Below are 20,536 nucleotides of genomic sequence, written 5' to 3'. Positions count from 1 at the left end.
CTTACAAGATGGATTTGATTGTTTAAAAAAAAAATGCATATCATTCTGAAAATATCTATAGGACAAGGTGCTTTATAACATTAAATCTGGATAAAATCGTCACTGCAAACTAGAGTGGCAAGTCAGAGATACTTCAGAATAGTAAATCCACTAGGAATTATTTCTTGAGCCGTAACAACTGGCGTTTAAAACTAGATTTTGAATTACTTCTACATTGTCCTAAGTATACCATGCATATCTGATTTTAATACCCTTAACTGTTGTTATAATTTTGTAGAAATACCCTTTCAACAAAATAAATACACACAGTTTAATTTCGTTTAGTTCAACCTCCCCTGAAAGTTCTAACTTTTTAATCTCATAAATTCATAAAATTTTGCACAAAACCAGTTTTCCATTATAAAATCTATGATTGAACAATTGCCATTTTTTTACGACCCTATCCCCAGGGCTGTTGGAGTCTTTTTATCCATGGAGGCATAGGCCAACATATTGCAAGATTTGACTAGTTTGAACAAAAATCGATTTTGATCTAGTGTTTATGCAGAGTACAGGTAGTCATGTACGAAACAAGGGCAAGATGGAGAGATGGTTCCCCTTTGATCACTTCTGAATCTTACACGAAGAAATAAAACTGTATTTAGAAAACAATTGAATGAGTCCCCTCCAAACTTTGTACAACTACCACTTTCATATGACGGTACTATGAATGCAAAAGTGTTTTTTTTTTTCATTAGTTCAACATCCCCCTAAACTTCCCATGAAAGTTTCCGCTTAATACACTTCGCTTTCCTTGCAAAATTGCAAAAGCCACCAATATCCATTATAAAAGATGTGTAAGAACAATTTACGTTATTAATGGTCATTGTCCCAGGCCCTGTGGGGGTTATGTAACCCACGAAGGTATTTTCAATAGACCTTTAGAATACTTTGAATAAAATTGCTGAATTCAAAACTAATATGAAATCTGATTGGTGGTTGCAAGGAGTAAGCGGCGGAAAAAAAGCAAGACAGAGGGCCTAGTTACTACAATCATAGCTTCCATATGAAGTTTGTCCGGAAAAAATATTGAGGCCAAACTAAAAATAAATAAAAAAGTAAAAAAAAATCACACATTATCTCCAAATTTTGATCTGATGTCTTTGGAGGAAAAAAGCGGCACGGGAGGGGGGTTAATTGCCCTTCAATATCTTTGATCACTTAAACAGGGCACTAAAACCTTTAATTTCTATTGAAATGAGCCCACCCCAATCTTCTAGGAGTAATGATTCGATAAAGTTACCGATGGGAATAAAAAAAAAAAAAAAAAAAAATTGTGATCTTTCTTCTGGCAAAATTTCTGGCAAAAATATCACATACTTGTAGGTAGGAGCTTCAAACCTCTATAAAAGGTAACCTAGCCCCTATCAATGTTTTCAGAGATGATTCGCAAAATAACATTTCTTTTTTTAGATACAGTTTTCAAGAAAAAATAGCAAAAATAAATTGAAAATTATGTGCACTATTAATCGGAAACATATACTACCTTCCTTAATATCAGCAGCCTCAGAGATATCACTTGTATCCATCTTTTACCAATCAAGTCAAAAACACTGAGCTACTTTTCCAGGTGATTTAAAATATTCAGACTCGAAATAATTGACAGAGCTGAGTGTTATATTGAAACCTGGAACATAGAAGAACTATAATTGAAGAAGTCTATGGCTCTAAAAAGAAAAGGGAAAATAATGAAAACGGACATATCGTTAAAAAAAAAAACTATCAAGAACTTAACAAAATAAAGGAAAAAGTCACAGTATCAAGACCGAAGCAAAGAAAAGACCTACTTTTATGTAAACAAAAAAAAAATATGCTTCCTATGAAAAAGGATACAGCTGTCAAGAATAAAAAGTAAAACAGAATAAAGCAGCAGAAAACCTTTCAATAGATTTAGTAGAACTAAAAGACATCTATATAAAAAAAATTATACCCAATAAACTAATTACATATAGTTTATTGCTCTTATTTTTCAATACGACAGCAGAATCAAATCTAATGAACCGGGACCGAAAAGGTCAAGGAGATTCGCTTCCGCTGTTGTATTGAAAAAAATAAGAGCAATAAACTATATGTAATTAGTTTATTGGGTATAATTTTTTTTTTTATTGATGTCTTTTAGTTTCACTGCTGATGATGAACATTGTATATGTGTTCGAAATAGCCAGTTAAAAATTTTTATATGTGTTCACAGTCAATTCAAAGGTTTCATCCCTATTTTGAACTGTTATACTTTATTTATTTAAATTGAAAGAGCAGAAGTAGTAATATCAGTAACCCCCAAACTTTCAACTTAATACCTGCAGTTTTTATCAATATATTGCTCAAGTGTCTTATTGCCAAACATAAACAAAGCGCCTTTTGATTTAGTTTAGAGCAACATTTAGTTTTAATACATAATTGCAGGGGGTTGATATGCCCAATATCCCTAAAGTCATAGCTGCTGGACTGTACTACTATGCTGATTAAAATGCTTGTCTTGAAATTTTGAATAGATGTGTTTGGAAAAGGAATAGGCTTGAGAGAAAGGTTGCTCGACATCCAATCTCTTTTTTGACTCTAAAAACGGCCACTAAAACTTTTAATTTTGAATTGAATTAGGTCATTTACAAGTTTCAATGATATTTCTATTAATTATAGTGGTGCTATGTATAATATTATTTATTTGCTCTTTTAACAAGTGCTAAGAGCTCATATGGCACTTGTGACGAGGCCGGACGAGCCAAGAGCCAAGAGCTCATATGGTATGAGCTCTAGGAAAATTATAAGAATCAAAAGATTGATTTAAAAGAATCGGAGGCTTAATGCCGGTCGGGATTTAAAATAAGAGCTCTGAGTCACGAGGTCCTTCTAAATATCAAAATTCATTAAGATCCGATCCACACTCGTAAGTTATAAAAAGCTCATTTTGTCTAGTTTTTCCTATCCCTTCAGCCCCCCAGATGGTCTAATCCGGGAAAACGAACTTTATCAAGTCGGGAAAACGACTTTGTGCAGCTCCCAAACACGCCTACCAGACTCCATCGTCCTTGCACGTCCAGAAGCACCAAACTTGCCAAAGCACTGATCCCCACCCCGTAGCTCCCCCACAGAGAATGGATCCAGTACGGTTACGTTAATCACGTATCTACAATATTTGCTTATTCTACCCACCAAGTTTCCTCCCGATTTCTCTACTCTAAGCGTTTTCCAAGATTTCCAGTTTCCCCCCTCCAACTCCCCCAATATCAACAGATCTGGTCGGGATTTGAAATGAGAGCACTGAGACATGAGTTCCTTCTAAATATCAGATTTCATTAAGATCTGGTCACCTATTCTCAAGTTAAAAATTCCTCAATCAACTCCCCCCAGCTCCTCCAAAGTGAACAGATCCGTTCCAATTATGTCAATCACGTATCCCTAACTTGTGCTCATTCTTCCCATCAGGTTTCATTATGATCTCTCCTCTCTAAGCGTTTTCCAAGATTTTTGTTTCCCCCTCCAACCCGCTAAGTCCCCGGATCCGATTCGCATTGAAAATGGAGCATATGAGACATAAGATCTTTTTATACATCAAGTTTCGTAAAGGTCCGATCACCCATTCGTAAAATAAAGATATATCGATTTCCCCTCCAACTCCTCCCAATGTAACCAGCTCTAGTCGGGATTTAGAATAAGAGCTCAAAAGCACAAGATCCTTATATATTTCAAATTTTATTAAGATGAAAGCTAGTAAGTTACAAATACCTCATTTTTCTAATTTTTCTGAATTACTCTCTCCCCCCAACTCCATCAAAAAGGGCTGGTCCAGTCTGGTTATGTCAGTCACGTATCTTGGACATGTTTTTTTTTTCTTCCCACCAAGTTTCATCTAATCTCTCCACTTTAAGTGCTTTCCAAGATTTTCGGTCCCCCCCCCCCACCCAATGACGCTGGATTCGGGTGGGTTTAGTTACGAGTTCCTTCTAAATATAGTATTAGATTAAGATATGGTCACTCCTTTGTAAGTTAAAAATAACTCATTTTTTCTAATTTTTCAGAATTCAGCCTCCAACCCCTCCCCCAACTCCCCCAAACAGCGTGAATTTGTTCTGGTTATGTCAATCACGGGTATTTAGGACTTTTGCTTATTTTTTCCACCAAGTTTCATCCTGATCCTTCCCTTCTAAGTATTTTCCAGGATGTTAGGTCCCCCCCCCATTAGTCACCAGATCCAGAGCGGATCCATTGAGGTTATGTCAGTCATGTATCTTGGACTTGTTTTTATTCCTCCCACCAAGTTTCATCCTGATCTCTCTGCTTTAAGCGTTTTCCAAGATTTCTAGTTCCCTCCTCCCTTAACGACTCTGGATCGGTCTTAGTTACGAGGACCTTCTAAATATGGAATTTCATGAAGATCCAATCACTCCTTCGTAAGTTAAAAATACCTCATTTTTTCTAATTTTTCAGAATTAACCCCCCCCCCCCATCCTCATAACAAAGCAGATCTGCTCCGGTTATGTCAATCACGTATCTAGGACTTTTGCTTATTTTTCCTACCGAGTTTCATCCTGATCCCTCCACTCTAAGCGTTTTCCAAGATTTTGGTTTCCCCTCCCCTCCAAATCCCCCCGAAGTCACCGGGTCTGGTCGGGATTTAAAATAAGAGCTCTGAGACACTATATCCTTCCAAACGTCTAATTTCATTAAGATACCATCACGTGTTTGTAAGTTAAAAATACATCATTTTTTTTCTGAATTAACTGGGCCTGCAATCCCTCCCAGATGGTCAAATCACTTGGTTAATACCAAGTGCCATAAAAACCTGCATGGATAAAATCTTTTTTTTTTTTTAACTGGAACTCCTCTTGAATGCTCCCTAAAGGTTTCACCTTGATAACCTAAGCATCATTAGCTTCAGTAACTGTAGTGGTAGTATCAAAATTATACATATGGTGCCTTCTGGCTAGTTCAAAATCCCCTAAAACTTAACCTTAAGGGTCTAACTTAATAATACAAGTTGATCTTCAGAAATTGCCTTGTCACCTTCATGAAAGTCCACATCTACAGTTTGCTTTGATTTTTTGCAGCATCTGCAGAATATTCCTTAAATAATCTCCCTCCAGAGTTTTTATGACCACACTTTCCATATAAACCATATTTGCCCTTAAGGCACAACACTTGTGCTGATGGCTGTGGGGGAGGGGGTTATCATCCTCAAAGACATAATTTTTGGACTTTTCAACTATGTTCAACAAAATGGCTATCTCAAAGTTTTGATTACATGTGTTTAGGGAATTTATGGGTGGTAAGAGAACTTGTTGCCATTCATTCACTTTTTACTATTAAAATGGGCACTAGTCCTTGCAATTTCCAATCAAATGAGCCCTTTTCAAATTTTCTATGACAACCCCTTTGATACAAAGTGTCCTGGTCTAAGACAAAAAAAAAAGAAAAAAATAAGACCCATATCACTCTTTACTGATAATAGCATAGAATGTATATAAACCAAGAAATTCAGAAATATAATATATACATTTCTAGCTCCTTCCCTTTCAGAATTCACAACATATTCATCTAAAAAAAATGAACAATATTGTGTTTTGCCATCAAAATACCTCATCTCCTTCAAAGTTGGTGATACAGAATCATACACTTTTTTTTGGTTCATTTCATTTATCTTAGTTTCTCTCTTTGCTCCTCAAATTTACATTTGGGGACAATTTTCTAGACAAACATGCAAAACCCTATTATCCAAAAATGAATAACAGCCTCTGTCCCAATTGGCCAGGTTTAATCCTAAGCTCTACAATGTTTAGCTGATTTTTTTGGTTGATCATTATCTTTCCCTCCCTTTTTATTTTAACATGTCTCCTTCTCTATTCTATAATTTCACAGTATTCTTTTCGGTAAATTCGAATGTTGAAAAACAGAATTTTCTAATATGGTATTGTGCTAAGCCAATCTAAGCTAGCCTAGTCCTTACTACCATGCAACTAAAAGTTCTTAGGGCTAAATAAACCAGGTCAATTATATAGAGTAGGTTGTCAATTATTAGGAAAGATATATCTCAATCAAGACGTCAGCCCAAGCACTGGGAGTAGACTTGTTACTAGCCACAATGTTTTGAGGGGGAGTAAGAGATTTTACTGATTGGCTGGTAATTTTTACTGACTGTTTTTGTCAAGAATCACTGTAATGTCCATTTTGAATACAATACATAATATCTTCACATGAGTTGGTAAAACTGTTGGATTTATCAGCTGAGATTCAGATTTCAGTACATATCTTGTCACTATTTAAATGCTCTTTATTTAACCAAATGGAAAATGGTGGCACCACCTTAAAATCACCACAGGAGTTGGTAAAACTACTGTGTTTACCAACCAAGTTCAAAATTTCTGTAGATAATATATCAGTATTTCCATGGTCAATATTGAACCAAACAAAGAGTTTTAGTGGTATCAATGCACCACAATTTTACTGAATTCTTTTTCTTACAAAGTGGCCAAATACATTGGAGAGGAGGCATCCTCCCCCCCCATGCATGACAGCCATGACTGGGGATCTCACCCAGCTGTTTATCCAATTCCAGAAGAGTACAGGCTCAAAAATGATTTAGCTTTTCCCTTTTTCATATAATTTAACTAGGAAGACAGCTAATACATATCTTGATAGTTTGTGTTATACTCTTTCCAAATATAATAATTGCTTCCCCGAGAAATACCATTTTGAATCATTAAATGTACTCAAAACAGTGTATATTAAACAACAATTTTAAGGATGTAAAAAAAAACAGTATAATGAAAAAAAAATTAACATTTGTGGCAAATTCAGGAATTGTAAATATTATTTTGATGAGTGTCAATTGTAGCCTAAAAAGTTATTTGAAAATAGATTTACTGGAACTTTTAAAAAGAGTCTAAAACCTTGAAAATGGTACCACAGCAAAAAAAACACCATGGGAATGACCATTGCCAAATACCCTGTATAGGAAACTCAAAACCTTGAAACTTGAACAAAATGGAAAACTACTTTTTTCAAAGTGTAGCAGTGATGTTTCCACTTTTTGTTTGAAAACAATTTTTTGTTTGTTTGAAATTAATGTAGGCTAGTTGTACCTACTCAATAGAAAAACACAATAATATTCTGAAAATAACTTCAGAAATCCCAAAATATTTATGTATATCATTCCTTAATGTTCTTCAGTTAAATTCATCCCTCTCCTTAATGCACAAATAGTCTAAATTATTTATTTCCTTATGCATTTTTCTGTACCTTTATCACATTACTCTCTTGCTTGGTATTAGTGCACAGTTTAGGGTTATTGAGAAGGAAACATGCTAAAAAAAAATAATTCTTGCTTCATATTACACAGAAAAATTGTAGTTAAGACATTTTAAAATGCTCTCATTGTAAGCTCCTTTATGCTCAACACCCTAAAGTTCAAATACATTGTCAAAGTCATATATTTCTATGTGCTTTTCTGTTTCTTGTTTTAATCAGTTTTTGTTCATTCTGATTCAATTCAATTGCTCTCCTCTGATTTTCAGCTGAAGGCTGAACTTGATCATATAAAACATGTTCTGATAGGTAATTTATCTACCATTATCATGTATAATGGCTAGGTTGGCATCAGAGAATATGTTAGTAAGACCTATGGAGGGTATATGGCCAAACAATAGATATTTGACTAAATGTAATTTGATGTTCTTTCAAAAAGATGGAAATTATATGTAATCCCAAAACATATACTAGAAGAAGAAATCATTCTTAATGTAGTCAGCTATGATCCTAAACAAGAAAAGAACCAATGTTGATCCACAAGATAACAGAAGGTTAGTTTCTAATACCCTTATAAAAGCTTTGTCCAAAATAAACATATTGGGGAGAGTCTAACAAATGACTATATGAAGGTCCTTACAGATTTCAAGAGAGATACTAACATCATAATTAACAAAGCTAATAAAACCTTGCATGCCCTCAGGGTGTAGCTTAGAAACCTTGCACTAAAAAATGTGGGGGTTGTCCATCTTACCATCTACAATTATTAGCTCAACTTGTGAACTAATATCTTTAGCTCAAATATTCTTTAGGGAAAAGAAGTGCCATCAACAAAATAAAAAACTGGAAAAATGCAGGGGAAAGCATGGGAATGCTACTTAAGTGAAGACAAATTAAGTCTAGGCTATCTTAGCTTCAAAATTTGTAAGGTTAATTTAAGCTTGGCTGGTTGACAGTCATCCCTATGCTGGAGAAAAAAATATATATGGAAAATCTAATATTTGTAGTAACTGAATAGGTATATACCAGAAAATTTTAAGTATTTAATATCAACATAAAAAACAGTGTTTCCACTTCAAATATGTCAAATCTCTAAAAAAAATGGTGTAAAATCACTATTTCCAATACCTACATCCCTAAAAATTTCTCCACTTTCTGACTTTGTTTAAGTCATAAGGATGGCTCAGATGGCATTTGTAGGGTTTATAAAGTCATTGGCAAGGTTTGTAGAGTTGCTTCATTAACCTTCTGTAAACCTTTACATGAGCAAATATGAAAGTTAAACTTTAGTTAATTTTTTTCATAAGGTTGACCAATAGGGAGAGAGTTTCATATGTAAAGAGATAAGTTATGTTATGAAAGTTATGTATCCCCAGTTTGATGAGTTGGTCACTACTTTTGTTGTGTGGTTGGACTTTAGAACATATATCAGATGCTATGATATCTGTAAAAAAGCAACTTTTGCTCACTCATTCCTTCAAAGCAGAGGGAACCAGCATTGGGGTCCAGAGGTCTTTATGGGTGACCACTCATTTGAGAGGTCATCACTCCAGGGACTGATAACCCATTCTTGAAATCTGAATGATCTCTTGATGGAGTAATGACCTATTCTTAAAATCTGGCTGACCTCTCTATGGACTGATGATCCAGTCTGGAATCTGAGTGATCAGTCTAAAGTGTGATGGCTCCAACAGGGCCATCACTCCACAAAAAGATCAAGAGTGGGCCATCAGTTCCTGGAGTGGTGACCTGTTAAATGAGTGATAACCCAGAAAAACTTGTGGACCCTACTGGGAACCAGTACTAATCCATAAAATTTTAGGTACCATATTCCAAGTGTTCTATTTTTGCTTGTCTAGTACTTGGCATACTACCTCACTATTAATTATTTGATAATACCCCTTTGCTGAATGGCAGACAAGTCTACCACACACACACACACTTGATATAGAAATTAATTATTTGTAGCATTTGGCATACCTGGTGTATACTCTTTGCATTATATTTCTAATTTGGCATACCCCATGCCATATGCTGGCCTAAACAGGCCTAGTTTCTATACCATCCTATAATTTTAGTTAAAAAAAAAATAGAATGATTAGCCCAATGCCTACATTATATAGCCTAGTCTATGTTTTTTGAGATTATTGTTTAAACTGGATTTTTAAGGCAAAATATGGGTAAAATTCTACTTTGGCTACCATGGTAAGAGGTTAGGTTAGTAAAATGAAACTTTCAGGGATGTGTCTATAGGCTAAATTATGTCCCAAGAAGTTATTTTTAGGTACCCCCCTCTCCCTCTTGATGGTCCTGAAATTTGCCTACATGATATGTCTATATCTTGATTCTGCCAATCTATCCCTTAACCCTAGTACATGTTAATTGAAGTAACTGTGGCAAAACAAAAACAGGAAAAAAAGTAACAGGTGGCAAAATACATTAGAAATATGTAATTTGGGCTATATATTTGTACATTAGGCAGGTTGGGGGTAAATTATAGTGCACAGCTACATGCTTTTCCCTTGAGTATGTAGGCTAAGTAAAACATCACTTTTACCTGATGCTGTCCCTACTGTTTTTAGTTGGATGGAAAAAATCCAAATCAAGTTCTATTTAAAAAGGAAAGGTGAGATTGCCCAAAACTGAGGTTGAATTTATCAAAGCTTGGGGGTTTGTCCCTTCGTCTGTTAAAGAGAACAGATTCATAGACCCTGAGGGTGTTCCAGGTGAAAAATCAAGTAACTTTAAAGTAACTAGAGAAGTTACTTGAATTTTACATTCATCAGGAACGGCTTTTGAAGTAACTAAGGTCTTATTCAGATAGAAAAAATATTACGACCAAGATTTTGATAACATTTGTTTTAGACTCATTTAATCTGAATTTAGAATAACTTCCTGTGCATAAGTTCTTGTAAATATTGTAGCTGAGGCCACCGACCAGTAGAGGAAACTCTAAGAATATTTTGGAACTGGTCTTGAAATCAACTAAATTAGATACACTCTAGGGGTGTATGAATAGGATATTCTAGGCTAGTTGCATGTTTAAACTTGTTTGTCTTGGGTATAGTTTAAATAACGTAACCTCCTGCCAAGATAGCCAAAAGTAGCTAAACTAGAATTTTACCACAATTATTTTTTCTGCATTGTTTCCTGATTGATTAAGCTAGCCTAACCTATATCTTAAATTTAACCCACTGTATAAAATTGACCTACATTGTTCACAAAAAGAAAAGTAGAATGCTGCATAAATAATTTAATGCCAAATTCATTATGGAAAGGTATTAATTTTGCAATAAATCTGTAGGCATTAACCTAGATTTGGTTTAAATATCCTGTTTCTAAATTAATTTCAGTGCATTAGTGTCTGAGATAGCATACAGTAGTGTTGATTATTGAAACTCTTTGGCTTAGGCCTATCACTTTCTTACATTCAATTGAACTATTAAGGTTAGAATTTTAGACTAGGCTAGTTAAAATTTCCAAGTGATGGCCTTTTCACTAGGCTATCTTGAAAAGTATTTGAGCTTACTAAATGATTTTTTAATGATGGATCTGCATCAAATGAGAAGGAGTTCCCCTAGATTTGGGAAAATACTTTGGGAATTTTCATTGAAATATATATATATATTTTGGTACATCCATCAAGGAACCCCCCTCCTCAGATTTTCAAAATACATTCCCTTCCCCCTCCCATTTACAGTTTTGTAAATTAGTGCCATTTGTGAATTAGAATAGCAGAAAGACTGGTTTTGTCCTGGATTTTGTTTTATTATATACTTGACTGATTTCAGCTTATTCATAGAAAATTGTAAGGGTTTCATGTCTTCATTTTTATGGAATTTGTTTTTTTTTATTTATTTGCATAATTTTTTAGTATTTGCTTATGAATAGGTTAAACTTGTATCAGATCAAAGGTATAAGCTATATAAAAAATGCCAATTTTTTATGATAATTAAAATTGTTTTCTTGGGCATTAATTTGTGAACACAGAACATTTTGTTGTTTGGGCAATATGATTTTCAGAAACTTGTTTAATAACCAAATCAGGCTCATACTTAGGCCCATGACCTAAACTTAACAAGAGAAAGAAACAGAAACTTGCAGGTAGGATTTAATTTAGAGTAAAGTGGATGACATATATTTGGAATATTCAGTTCACCAAGTTTAACCTTTATAAAGCAGAGTAGTCACAACACAGTTTTCAGTTTACTGTATTTGCTTCTAATTTAATCTAGGGTTTCTTTGAGACCACAGTCCAAGATAAAAATGATTTATTCAAAGCCCAATATAGGAACAAAATTTTACAGCCTCCATCAAATATTCCAAAATTCATGAAAAATGTAGCCTAGAGATGGGTGCATAAAAATTCAATGGCTGATTTAGGAATTTTCTGTGAGGGGAAATTTCTCTCTTCTGATGGCTGTTCAAAAACTGTTGTCTTTTGATAGGTAGAAAACAAAAATAACTGAACCTATAGACTTTGTATGCATTCCTTTCATCTCAAATACTTGATACTCTTCAAAACACTTGCTATTATTGAAACAGATATCTTACAAAATCCTAAAATATCAAATAACTTCAAAAATTCAATAGATTATCTCAGCTAGAAACAATTTTAGATTTTACAGCTTTTTTCAAATCTTCATACAATGAACTCTGCCAGTGGTACATCAGAAATGATACAACATTATTTAGTTCTACAGTTGCTTATTGATGAAATAATGGATACTGATGTAGGATCAGATGAAAATGGTGGTAAGTTGTACTATAATATTCAATTTAATCTTGCAAGTTATTTTTCTAGACACAATCTTGTATATTCAGGTACAGATAAAGTTCCAAAGCTTCCAATAGCACAATTAAATAGAATTCCAAAAGCTGCTGACACTATAGCAACAACTGCCAAATAGCATTACTACTTAGCTACCCCATTTTCTCTATTGTGGGGTATATGTATAAATGAATGTTGGAGTGGAGACAAGTATTATGTTGACTAATAATTTGTATTTTTTTTATTTCATAGAAACAGTTTTTTCAGACCAAGAAAAAAGGATTCTGATTTTATTTAAAAATACATTATTTTGTTTTGCTACAAAGTCATTTATTGTTGTAACCTGCAATTATGATGTTATTCATCATCTTGTATACAATCATTGTGAGTCTTTATTTTGATGTGCATATTTGAAGAAAAAGTTTACCATATGTATAGACCAACTAACCCAATAGGAACATTTTGACTAAATACCTGACAGCCTGTACAACCAACAAGTTTCTTTTTGCTTCCTGGCTTTTGGCTATGGTCTGTTTTATGCTTTCTATTTAGCTAATTTTGTTTTGCTTGTTAAATAGCAGAAATATTCTTTATTTGACTATGTTTTTGAGTTTAGGCTATTTTATGGTTTTCATTTAGTTATTTTCTTTTTTCCCAAGAAAGAATGTTGGTTAAATAGCAGAAATAATCATATAGGCTACATCACCTATCACTGTCTTTGTAGAATAAACTTCTAATTTCTTGGAATTAATTTTTTCAGGTTTGGCATTAATAAATTTACTCATAGATAACATTGGCCTCCAAAATTACTGTTTTGAAAATTCCGTAAAGTATTTTGCCAAGTTTCATGCTATTTGATATGTTAATTCCAAAAATGGTTCCCATCTTTCCCATAATGTCAGGATTTTCTTGAAAAATGCATATTGTTTTAAACAAAACCCAATTTGGAAAAGAATGATGTTGCCCAATTTCTCGAGTACTATCTGGTAACATTAGTTTCACCCAAAGCCAATAATTTGTTATTTCTTTATATTACATAGAAACAGTTTTTTAGGACTTAAAAGTTTCTGATTTTATTTAAATGACCCTTGTTTTTCAAGAGTTAAAGAATTAAGACAAAAGGTCAAACTGTAGCATAAAGAGCAGAGTATTGTGGAGGGGAAATCAAATCACATAACTTTTCCTAGCTAGAATTTCCTCTTTGTGGAGAATTTTTCCTGAAGAAAATTCTCCCATCAAATTTTTTTTTCCTCAGAAATGCATTGATAAGCATCTTATCATTTTGGTTATGGATGCAGTTGTTTGCTTATTGCAAAATTACAAATTTCTGATGGAATGTAAACATTAACTTGCTTTTCTGAATTTACAACAAATTAGTGCAAACATAAATGCTTAATTTGGTGATGTCTATTGTAATTCTGAGTAACTTGTAATATCAAGGATAATAACATCTTTGTTTTATTATACTTGACATCTAAAGTTTGTGTTTCCAAGATTTGCCAGGGGCTAGTAGCTACAGTAAATTCTTGAATGATTCATAAATGAGGGTAGCTTCCCCCTCCTTAATAACTCATTTTTCACCCTGAAGTTTTTATATCTTATAAAAGTTTCTTAGGGGCCATTTTCATAAGGATTCAAGTTCAACTAAAATCCTTGTGAAACCAACAAAAGATGGATAAAATTCATCTTTTGTTCAACTTAGAGATGGGCTTCATAATCCAGTTTAAAATGCGGCAAAAAACATAATCCATCTCAGTGATACCTTAACTCATATAGCAAATTTCAAGCAGAACTAGCTTAGCCTACTAGCAGTTGTCTTTCGTTTTAGAGAGGCCAGGCCACCCAAGCAAAGGGTGTATTGTCATTACAAATGATTTTGCTGAAATGAGCTGGTGGAAAACTATTAGGAAATTTACTGTTTAGAGATTAGGATATCACAAAATTAAGCATTCAATATGCTTGTTTGTAAATCTTAAGTAAATACAAACCCTGTTGGAATTTTGTTGATATCCATCTCACAATTAGTGTGTCAAAAGAAAGTTTCCAAAGAGCATTCAGTTTTCAGCATGCATTTTATCTTTATTGATGGTTAAAGAAAGCAATAGATATACCTGCTGCAGCTGATTAGTAATAAATAACTTGCTGCCTTTCTGCATAAAAATGTGCATTTTTATGTATAATGTATATCTTTTAAAGTCATTAATTCCAGAGAAGCCCCTTCTCCAGTTATGCCAGCTTTATGGGTAGTAAAGCCTTTTTAAAATAATCTGAAATAATTCTTTGGGGGTCCTTACCAGTGGCTTTCCTTTCTACTGCAATTAGTAATGGGTGAAATATATTGCAGTCACTAAAAATTTACAATCTTACCTATTTTACCACTATTAAGTTGCAAAAGGGGTGAACTAAATATTTACCATTGAATTTGCCACAAAAGAAATTTCTAGCTTCAAGAAATTCAATCATGCCTTTAGAACAAGGGATCCTAAGTTAGGTCAAAGTCTTGAAAATGTGCTTCTAGTATAAGTAATTGTAAATAAAATTTTTTATCTTTCTAAAAATGAGACAAAAAAAATCCTGCAGAAAAGAAACAAGACAGATTAATAAAGGAAGAAATACCATGGATGCCCATGAAATGTAAGATAGAAATGAACAAAACTTCAATTATGCATCTGTTTTCTTTAAAGAGACAGGAGGAATAAACCTCCAAGCTTTGACAAATTCAATCTCACTATTGGAACCAGGTATAAGACTAATTTCCAGGGAATGAAAACACTAAATCCCTGGCTTTTCTATTGACACAGGCAGTGAAGGGAATAAAAACACATTTATTGTTCTGCCTATTTGTTCAACTTCTCTGTCTGTTCTACAAATTCTGTATTATATTTATTTGAAAAAAAAAAGGCAAAATGTCATAGATAAGATTTATTTGCAAAAAAGCCTGCAGGCCATAGCAAACACATGCAACTTTATACAAGCACCTAATTCCAAACAACTTAAAAAAGCAAACAAACTTGCAAACAACTTAAACAAGCAAACAAACTTTCAAACACTTTATGAATTCAGAAACACCCATAAATAAACTCTTACCAAGCTAACTCCTCAAACATGATTCCCTATGCTTAATCCCTAAACAAAGATTAAATAAAAAAAAACTAGTTTTTAAACTGAAAGCAAGGAGCAATATTAAAACTTAAAATGAACAGAAATTACTCCGTATATGAAATGGGTTGTCCCCTCTGCAATCCCTCACTCTTTATGCTAAAGTTTTTAATTGTTTTAAAAAGTAGAATTGTGGCAAAGAATCAAACTTTAGCATAAAGAGCAAGGAATTGCAGAGGGGACAACCCATTTCATATACAGAGTAACTTCTGTTTGTTTTAAGTTTTAATATTGCTCCTTGCTTTCAGTTTGAAAAACTAGTTTTTTTATTTGATTTCTGGACATTTTTGAATTAATGCATTTTTGATTTTGGCTCTCTGCACATTATTAGTAAAAAATATACATAACTTAAGAATTAACTTACATAACAAACTTTTATACTCTTATATTTTTTTTATTATGTATATGAGGGGGTTTGTCCCCTTATTAATACCTCACCTTTTATACTAAATCTTAAGTTTTGTCCCAATTCTTTAAGAATGACCCCTGAATCAAAAAGGCTGTGGAATAAATAGTTGAAATTACCATCACTACTACTATATCCTCAACAAATAATATACATGATAGCCTGAACCAATCCAAAGATACAAATGGGGCTCCATTATTTTTTCATAAAACTGTCTAAATCATTAACAAACAAGGAGAAAAGCTTTGGGGATAAAGTACATCCTTGTTTCACACCCAAATGAGACATAACTAGTCTAGAAAATTTCCCCATCACCTTTACAACAAACTTCACCCTCCTATACATAGCTGCTATTATTGCAACAAAACAAGACGACAAGCCTATTTCTAACAGGCTTTCAATTAACAACCTCCTATTTACTGAATCAAAAGCACTTCTCAGGTCTAAAAAGATACAAATAGCCAAGATTTTTTGTCATGCATTGATGTATACAATTCTTCTCAATTCCTATTTTGATAGCAATACATGAGGGTTTGAGTTTCACATTATTTTGCAAAATTACATAGCCAACTAGTTTTGACCCTATTTTCTAATGTAGCAAGAAGTTAGGCCTACTTAAAAAAGAAAAAAATTATATGCTGACCAATGGTCAGCATTGCACAGCAAGTGATATCCTGATTCAATGTCTGTAGCTGGGAGTGTTACAAAACATTGATTCTTCATTTGAGTGCAAAAAACATTTGATTCTTCTTAAGTTTTTCCTCTAAATTTCTCCAGGTAGGCTAATCATTATAGCTAGGTGTACTGTGGCTAAGCTTACAGAGTCATACCATTGACCCTTATCCCAACCAAAATAACAGCAACACCAGGCCTTAAACTCCTAAGCTTAGGTTTTCAAGCCTGGAGTAGCCTACAAGAAACTTTGCTAGGAGGGCTCAAATGTATCTATAAATTAATATTAAAAAGTTGTTACAGGCTACCAATAAACTGCAAAGTTTTTTGAAGCACTTCAATGAATTACAGGATTCAATCTAGCCAAGGCTAGCTCAAGTAATTATCATTGAATGTTTTAAATCAGCTACCAGAGTAACACAGTGTTTCTTTCTGTCAAGTGGGATTGAACTAAGTTTTCTTTGAACAATATACTATTTTTCTGGACAATTAGACCTATTACTCACTCTAGGCTATGCCACCTCTACAAAACAATTTACCACTGACTTTGGATAGGCTAGCAACTGTCCAAGGATTACAGGAATTTAATTAGAAGCTTCCTAAAGCAAGACCTGAAGACTTCACCCCAACAAACTATTCAACCAAGCTTCTCTAGCTATGCCCAGATCACATTAATGCTTGAACTTTACCAATGAATTTTTTTGTAAAAATCATTTTAAGGTCAAAATAAGATTATTTACCATCACTGGTTCTTTGAACAATTGCAGTTCCATTCTCTTCCCTGCATAAAGGCTCATGGTCTTAAAACTTTTGTGTTAGCCACTATAAAAGTTTTATATATTATTCTGGTGATAATAGTGATGTTAAGTGACTTAACTAAAGATGATTGTTTACTATCTTTAGTAAAAGTTACTTTGAAGTAACTTTTCTGTCGTTCCAGCTGCTAAATAGCATCAGCTGGAACGGAAAAAGTTACTTTTAGTAACTTTTCCGTAGCTTTTAGTTACTTTTTGTCGCAGCTGGAACACGCTCCGTGTCCGAAAGCTTATTTCACAAAGAATGCTGCATCCAGATGCAGGGTTAATTCTGAATACTCAGTCCGTAAGCTGTTTTCGTCATTTGTTCTTTGAAGCTCAAATCTCTACTCAACAGCAATTCAGTAGTAGGAGAAGAAACAGAAATCAACCATCAGATTGAAAACAGCTTCTATGTAGCTCATTATCACTTTGCTACTACTGCAAATTAAAGTACTGGACATGCTTTTGCTCTGTCTGATGGAGGAGAAATTTTTCTCTTACAGATAATGCATGCACAATTGTCAAGATTTTGTATAGCTTAGGTCAGACACTGGGTATATCTAGCATTTACCTAGTCTTTGGTAGGCCTATGCCTAACAATAAGTAAGGCCCAAGACTTTCTTATGATCAAACAGTTCGTGGTAACGAACTGTAGTAAGGAGCGACCCGGCTCAATAGTAACCAAAACTCTAAAAAATTGAACTTTGATATCAATAGCTACATCAAAAGAATCGCATTTTAATGCTGATTTTAAATATATAAGTTTCATCAAGTTTAGTCTTACCCATCAAAAGTTACGAGCCTGAGAAAATTTGCCTTATTTAGGAAAATAGGGAAAAACACCCCCTAAAAGTGGTAGGATCTTAACGAAAATGACACCATGAGATTCAGCGTATCAGAGAACCCTACTATAGAAGTTTCGAGCTCCTACCTACAAAAATGTGGAATTTTGTATTTTTTGCCAGAAGACAAATCACGGGTGCGTGTTTATTTGTTTGTTTGTTGTTTTTTTTTCTTTTCCCCAGGGGTCATCGTATCGACCAAGTGGTCCTAGAATGTCGCAAGAGGGCTCATTATAACGGAAATGAAAAGTTCTAGTGCCCTTTTTAAGTTACCAAAAAAATTGGAGGGCATCTAGGCCCCCTCCCACGCTCATTTTTTTCCCAAAGTCAACGGATCAAAATTTTGAGATAGCCATTTTGTTCAGCATAGTCGAAAACCATAATAACTATGTCTTTGGGGATGACTTACTCCCCCACAGTCCCTGGGGGAGGGGCTGCAAGTTACAAACTTTGACCAGTGTTTACATATAGTAATGGTTATTGGGAAGTGTACAGACGTTTTTAGGGGGATTTTATTTTGTTTGGGGGTGGGGCTGGGGGGGGGGGCTATGTTGGAGGATCTTTCCTTGGAGGAATCTGTCATGGGGGAAGAAAAATTCAATGACAAGGGCGCAGGATTCTCTAGCATTACTATAAGAAAACAATGAAAAATAAACATGAAAACGTTTTTTCAAATGAAAGGAAGAAGTAGCATTGAAACTTAAAACGAACAGAGATTATTACGCATATGAGGGGTTCTAAAGATACTTTAGCATAAAGAGCGAGGTATTTAGGAGGAGATAAATACCTTGCTCTTTATGCTAAAGTATTTTTAGTAATTTCAACTATTTATTCTACGGCCTTTCTGATTCAGGGGTCATTCTTAAAGAATTGGGACAAAACTTAAGATTTAGTGTAAAGAGCGAGGTATTAACGAGGGTACAAACCCCCTCGTATACATAATAAAAATATAAGGTTATGAAAGTTTGTTACGTAAGTTAATTCTTAAGTTACGTATATTTCTTACTAATAAAAACGTTCATTAAAAATTAAAAGTTCTAGTTGCCTTTTTAAGTAACCGAAAAATTGGAGGGCAACTAGGCCTCCTTCTCCACCCCTTATTTCTCAAAATCGTCTGATCAAAACTAAGAGAAAGCCATTTAGCCAAAAAAAGAATTAATATACAAATTTCATTTTAATACTTTATGTGCGGAGAGCCAAAACCAAACATGCATTAATTCAAAAACGTTCAGAAATTAAATAAAAAAAAACTAATTTTTTTAGCTGAAAGTAAGGAGCGACATTAAAACTTAAAACGAACAGAAATTACTCCGTATATGAAATGAGTTGTCCCCTCCACAATCCCTCGCTCTTTACGCTAAAGTTTGACTCTTTGCCACAATTCTACTTTTTAAAACAATTAAAAGCTTTAGCGTAAAGAGCGATGGATTGTAGAGGGGACAACTCATTTCATATACGGAGTAATTTCTGTTCGTTTTAAGTTTTAATGTCGCTCCTTACTTTCAGCTAAAAAAATTAGTTTTTTTTTATTTAATGTCAATCAAGATCGAAGGTCATCACTAGATTCAAGGATCAAATTTTCTCTGGCCCTTGAAATCTAATGGTCATGCAAATTGGGTGATCATTAGATTTGTAACATAGTGCATATCCACTTATGCGCTAAATATACCTCTAGAGAAAATAAAATGTAAATGTCTCCATAACCATCTAGACCATATCTAGTAGGCTAATAGAACTGAGATTGTCCATTGTCAAGCTGCTGCTAAGAATCAGAAACACAAAGAATTCAGAATAGAAAGCTGTTGTTTTTATAGGCATTGATTATTTACACCAATAAGATCTGTCATATATTTCACCACCTTTTAGCTGAATTCTTATGTTTTGCATTGGCTTTGCTAAAAAGTTGTCTTAAAAAGTGCCAAGTTTAGAGAGTTATGTTAATATTTTTTTTGCTGATCAAAACAATTGTCTTTACAATTCTTTCTGTTAAAAGAATTTCAGAGAATTTATAAGTGCACCATGGGCATATTGCAGTCTCAAATGAGCTTATGGAAAACAAAAAGGAAATATAATTTTTCTTATTTTGAATTATTTCAAGACTAGAATATCACAAAACTAAGCTTTCATATTGCTTATTGTATCTTAAGTAAATACAATCCCTGATGGAGTTTTGTTGATACCTGTCTTAAATTTACTTTGTCTAAATAAAATGCATGTTGTTTATGGGCAGCAACTATGGCTTGAGTTTTTTTCAATATTTTCTTTTTTCAAACAATTGTTGTTCTGTGGTCACATTTGTGTTCTTTCCTAAGTGGCTGGCTCTTTAGCTTGAGAATCCTTGTCCAAAGGGCACACGTTTAATTCCTGGCATTACCAGTTTATTTGGTTTTGGACAGGGATCAGTGATGTGACTGTCAGCTAGGCTAGAATTGACCCAACTTTAAAAGCTTACCTAAAGAAATGTGGAGCAGTAAGCAGGAAGGGCATGCAAAAGCATAGGATGGCTGGCCCCTAGCTTCCTATTGTACTTCCTGGCTAAAGGAACACCTGGTCCTTTACTGGCCTACTGACTTGGCCATATAAGCTTTCTTTTAAACTTGTTAAACATTAG

The 20,536-nt window shown here is 33.9% G+C and overlaps 1 protein-coding gene across 4 annotated transcripts in view; it reads right to left on the bottom strand.

The window, feature by feature from the left end:
- Positions 1-20,536, bottom strand: part of LOC136036878 (zinc finger protein 239-like) — a 61,323-nt gene that overhangs the window by 22,564 nt on the left and 18,223 nt on the right. For 2 of the 4 annotated variants that reach the window (XM_065719248.1, XM_065719231.1), the window contains exon 2: positions 1,526-1,666. In XM_065719248.1, coding sequence (XP_065575320.1) covers positions 1,526-1,568 — 43 coding nt within the window. In that variant the 5' untranslated portion in view covers positions 1,569-1,666. Of the gene's footprint in view, positions 1-1,525; positions 1,667-9,835; positions 10,007-17,026; positions 17,120-20,536 lie in introns of those variants that run through there. The other 2 variants (XM_065719239.1, XM_065719223.1) reach the window with 2 other exon arrangements.

This window comes from Artemia franciscana, chromosome 2, assembly GCF_032884065.1.
Source record: "Artemia franciscana chromosome 2, ASM3288406v1, whole genome shotgun sequence".
Classification (NCBI taxonomy): domain Eukaryota; kingdom Metazoa; phylum Arthropoda; class Branchiopoda; order Anostraca; family Artemiidae; genus Artemia; species Artemia franciscana.
The sequence above is the reverse complement of the archived record's forward strand: the minus strand, read 5'-3'. Positions and strand labels throughout refer to the sequence as shown.